Source organism: Cyprinodon variegatus, unplaced genomic scaffold (genome assembly GCF_000732505.1).
Source record: "Cyprinodon variegatus isolate N-32 unplaced genomic scaffold, C_variegatus-1.0 Scaffold94, whole genome shotgun sequence".
NCBI classification, from domain to species: Eukaryota; Metazoa; Chordata; class Actinopteri; order Cyprinodontiformes; family Cyprinodontidae; genus Cyprinodon; species Cyprinodon variegatus.
This window is the reverse complement of record NW_015150547.1, coordinates 669,247-671,482: the sequence shown is the minus strand read 5'-3', so window position 1 is coordinate 671,482 and position 2,236 is coordinate 669,247. Positions and strand designations below refer to the sequence as shown.

At 39.8% G+C, this 2,236-nt stretch overlaps 1 protein-coding gene across 3 annotated transcripts in view; it reads right to left on the bottom strand.

Moving 5' to 3' along the window:
• Positions 1 to 13: 13 nt before the first annotated feature.
• LOC107084161 (fibroblast growth factor 13-like) overlaps positions 14 to 2,236 on the bottom strand; it is a 37,218-nt gene continuing 34,995 nt past the window's right edge. For all 3 annotated transcript variants that reach the window (XM_015373867.1, XM_015373868.1, XM_015373866.1), the window contains exon 5: positions 14 to 862. In XM_015373867.1, coding sequence (XP_015229353.1) covers positions 723 to 862 — 140 coding nt within the window. In that variant the 3' untranslated portion in view covers positions 14 to 722. The remainder of the gene's footprint in view (positions 863 to 2,236) is intronic.

Genomic DNA, 2,236 nt, shown 5'->3' with positions numbered 1-2,236 from the left:
AAAAAAAAGAGCCCGGCTGTGCAAAGAGTGCTTTATCCAATCATATAGCAGGAAAATAAAGAGAAGGAAAAAGTAAGTAGAAAAGGTCCACAAAAATGACTTAACATTTATTCTTTAAATTGAACTTTATGATATGCAATGGACTGAGAAATTAACCTAAAACAACCAGTAAATTTATATTTTGTGTTATAACTCTTGGACCTGAATTATTGAAGAAAATAAACAAACCTTTTAACCTGTAATTTATTGACATGCACCTGTATATTGACTGTCCTCCCCACTTTTTCAACTCCATGTAACTCTCTGTCCTCTTTTAAACCCAGTTATGTAATACTTTAACTCTTTGGTTCTCTGTAACAGTCTGTTGAACCTAGTGTGTGACTGACTGAACTTGTCTGTCCTTTCTTTGTCTTTCTCCCCTTTCTGTAATATCTTGTTAAGGATTGGAGGGAAGCAGCCTGCAAAGCCCCCCTCCCTCCATTGCCAGGGCAAGTAGAGCCAAAAAGGTTTGATTGTCCTTGATTTATGTACATCACAGTCAGTCACAGTGGGCTCTGAGAAGAGGAAGATCTGGTTCTTCCTGCTTTGTGACCTCGACTCCTCCTACCTTTCACAAGTGATGGGAATGTTGGCCTGAGATCTGTGTTTGTTTGTGGGTGAGTGTTTGTTCCTGTTGGGATGAGTACTCGTGTTTGAAAAGCATCAGTGAGAATGTCGAGAGGCTAGGATAGGTCGTCGTTGCTGCGCGTCTTGCCTCCGCCGTTGAGAAGGGCTGAAGCACTGCGGCTCTTGGTCGGCGTGCCGCTGCCGGAACGCGAGAGTTCTGTCAGGTCGTGGAGGGAGGGCTCCCTGTACATGGCCACTACACAAACACACACACACATAAATAATTAAATCAGTTCCTGAACCACTCGGGTTTGATATGGTAAATGCATTTACATAACCCTCTTCTGGTCTTATCGACCACTCAGAGCACTTTACACCTCGAGTCTCTTTCACACGTGCGCACCCTTGTTCAGTCTGTGAATTTAGTGCCCTTCAGCTCCTCCTTAATGATGGTTTTGAGCTGTTCAATACAGATGAGTGCAGTAAATTAGGATTTCCTGTCAGTAATTGGCAATCACGTAAGAAATGACCAAAGAAACAATAACTTCATTAAAGAATCAATTAGGAACCAGTCGCTCACTAACAAACAAGCAGATTAGAAGCAACCTTAGCGTTTGTTTTGAGTCAGGTTTGCGCCCATTTAATGAATGCAAATCCAATAGCCACTTCTTTCTCCACTTTGTTTTTGCTCTCTGCTGATTCCCAGGGGAAATTTACCACTCTCATGCTAACCTGGTGCATCTGGCAAGTCAAGGAGCTTTTTAGAGCTACTTGACTTACTTTTAGAGCTTTGCCATTAGAAGCCGCTGCCTGCTGGGTACAGAAGCAGGCATCCAAACAAATCAGAAGCGTTTGTGAATCAGACAAGCAGGCAAATGCTAAACACAGAGGACTTTAGCTCAGTGAGGGTCCATTACAGGCAGTAGCTGTTAGCCATTAAATAGTTATTGGTTCTGTTGATTGTGCAGTATTATTGATTAGAACCCCGGGCTAAAGCTATTTGTAATAAATGCCTCTGGGGCAAAGTTCTTCCACTGTTTTATTTTTGTCTAAAAAATATATAAATGGAATGTAAAAGTATACATATTATACTTTAGCTATATAAACTAGCATTTAAAAGTTGCTGATATTATGATTACATTTATTATATATTTAATTTAATAAAAAACCTTTCAAAATATGAAAGTCTGCACAGGATCTGTATGAACATAAATCATTTGATAACTGTATATATTTCTCTATACAAACCAGGTCTGTTTTTCTTGTTAAGTGCCTCGAGATGACATCTGTTTTGAGTTTGTGCTATTTGAACAGTACTGAATGATTCCTCGGTGAAGAGAGAGGGCTTCAGTACTTTGATGAGCATTTTCAGCCTGCAGAGTGACAGGCCCAAACAACAGAGCTGTCAGGCAGAGACAATGGGGGAAAAAAAGGATTATAAAACTCTTTAGAGGAAGTAATTCAGGAGTAGAAAAGGAGTTCCCTTCATGCTGCCTTTAAAATCGGAGGGAACAAAAAGAAACATGAAGCTTGTACAAGAGCAACATATAAGAAGAGGCTGTTAACTTATAGTGTTAATTGGCAGACAGACAGATGTAAAGATTAATTTAAAAGTTCATCTAAAAGTTGT